The 2,210-nt window shown below is 60.8% G+C and overlaps 1 protein-coding gene across 1 annotated transcript in view; it reads right to left on the reverse strand.

Moving 5' to 3' along the window:
- The window catches only part of DNAH17 (dynein axonemal heavy chain 17), a 95,911-nt gene that overhangs the window by 36,005 nt on the left and 57,696 nt on the right, over window positions 1-2,210 (reverse strand). The window contains exons 43-45 of the mRNA XM_077756334.1: window positions 794-1,076; window positions 531-704; window positions 108-315 (exon numbers count right to left, since the gene is read on the reverse strand). Coding sequence (XP_077612460.1) covers window positions 108-315; window positions 531-704; window positions 794-1,076 — 665 coding nt within the window. The remainder of the gene's footprint in view (window positions 1-107; window positions 316-530; window positions 705-793; window positions 1,077-2,210) is intronic.

The raw sequence follows: 2,210 nt of genomic DNA on the forward strand, positions 1-2,210 counted from the left end.
GCCCTGCTCCACACCCCTGCTCTTGGCCCCAGCCTCACCCTACACCCCATCCTGCCCCCTGGCCCCACCCCACACTCCTGCACCCGTGCTCCTGGCCCCGGCCCCACCCTGCAGCATGGCCGAGGTCGTGTAGAAGTTGAAGGGCACGGCCTGCACGAGGTAGTCGTCCATGTTCAGGCTCTCCAGCTTGTCCCCCATTAGCACCGACTTGCCCGTGCCCGCGTTCCCCACCAGCATCACCGGCCACGACTTCTCCATGAGCAGGTCCATGAAGTATCGGATGCGCGTGGTTTCCGTGGTGTGCACCAGAGAGGCCTGGGGGCGGGGTGGGAGGGCGGTCACGACCTCAGGTGCCGCGCCTCTGATTTCCACCTCCCAGCTGACTTGCACACCTAATAGTTTGTTACATGACCAGGTTTCCCGTCGAGAATCATTTGTGTTTCGTGACCCATCGAGAAGTGGGAGGCGGGGCGCCAAGTCCCGCTCCCAAATCGTCTGTCCGTCCGCTGTCACCACTCTGGGGCAGGTACCTGCAGCGGGACGTCAGGGTCCAGCTCAAAGGAGGGCACCTTCTCTGTCCACGGCAGGAACTTCTTCGTGTCGGGATCTATGTAGTAGTCGAAGATGGTTCCCTGCGAGGGGAACTTGATTGTCTTAAACTCATTGATCCACCACTTGCTGAACTCGACTCGATAATCCACAAGCTGTTGGAAAGCAACACAGAGCAAAAGGTGCGCTGGGGGCGTCCAGAGGCCTCGCCTGGGCGGCTGGCTCCGGGCGGCCGGCCACTTACCTGGTCCTGGAACATGGCTCCCCCGAAGGCCCAGAAGCAGGCAAACACGAAGTAGAGCTCGTACAGCTCCTTGGGGGAGTCGGGCGGCACGCTCTTCTCCGTGAGGAGGCACTCGAGCAGGTACAGGATCGTCTGGATGACCGTGACCTCGGGGACGGGCGTGATCTTCTTGAACCCGAAGCGCAGCTTGTCCAGGCACGTGGGCAGGTACTTGTCGAAGAGGATCATCAGGTTGGCCTTTTCGGACTGCACCTTGCGCCTCTCAATCCAGCTGCTCACGACCCTGCGGAGGATGGGGAGGTGGGGTCGCCGTGCCAGGCCTGTGGGGCACCCCCCCCTTGGTGAACATCCCTAGCGCTCTGCCTGGTGACCCGGCCACACGCAGACCTGTAGAGGGTCTGGCGGGGGTGCTGGGGCCGTGGGGGGTGCTCCTCCTCACATTCTAGCCACGGGGGTCCTGTAAACCTAGAACACCTGGAGGCCATCTTTGCTACCCTGAATGAAGCCGATACTGATGGCAGCAGGGCTGGATATAGGGGAGGAGAAGGATTTCACNAGAAAGGGGAAGGGAAGGGAAGGGGAAGGGGAAGGAAGGGAGGAGGAGGGGAGGGGAGGGGAGAGCAGCAGGGACCTCTCTTTACATGATCTGAATTCCTGGATCCAGCCATGCCTGAAGCACTCCTTGGTGAATTGAGCCAACGCTGCCCCCCCCTTTTTTATCTGCTTTAGCCAGGTTTGAGATGCATTTGTCACATTCTGTGGAGGAGTCCAGACTAATGCCACAGGCGATCACTGAGGACCCATGTTGGACTGTCTAGCGTCCACCCACTACTGGGGTGGGTTGTCCAGAGGTGGGTCACCACAGGGCGAGGGGACAGACTCCAGAACCTACTGCCTGGGCTTGAATTGACTGTGGCCAGCAGCGGCTGGGGCGAGCTCCTCAGCATGTCTGGGTCCCAGATTGTTCGTCTGTGAGGGGGAGTGAGAACTGCCTGGGCTGAATCTTCTAGAGCCTGCAGAAGGGAGCCTGGCCCACTGTGAGCGCTAAGTGCCCTGCCGGAAGCACAAATGGGTCCGGCTCCCTCCTGGGCCAGTGAGAGCCTTGTTTCCAGGATGAGCAGAAGCAGGGCGCTCACGTCACCGAGCAGGGCCCGAGGACAGGCTCCGATTCTCACCACGCACCCGGGACAGTCCAGAATGACAGAGCACGATCTGTCCACAATCTGTCTGCGGGCAAAGCGTGGGAAGCCCCCGCCTGGCCCCGCTGGGAGCCCAACTCCAGGTATAGCAGGTCTTACAGAACGGAGCCCCGTTTGGGACTCTCCACGCAGACGGCTGTTACCTGCCCTCTATCCCGAAGGCGTTCATGTCAGATTAAGAACCCGGCCTTGGTTAGAGTCCCCTAGCTTGGCTGTGA

This window comes from Crocuta crocuta, unplaced genomic scaffold (assembly GCF_008692635.1).
Source record: "Crocuta crocuta isolate KB4526 unplaced genomic scaffold, BGI_CrCroc_1.0 scaffold50, whole genome shotgun sequence".
Classification (NCBI taxonomy): domain Eukaryota; kingdom Metazoa; phylum Chordata; class Mammalia; order Carnivora; family Hyaenidae; genus Crocuta; species Crocuta crocuta.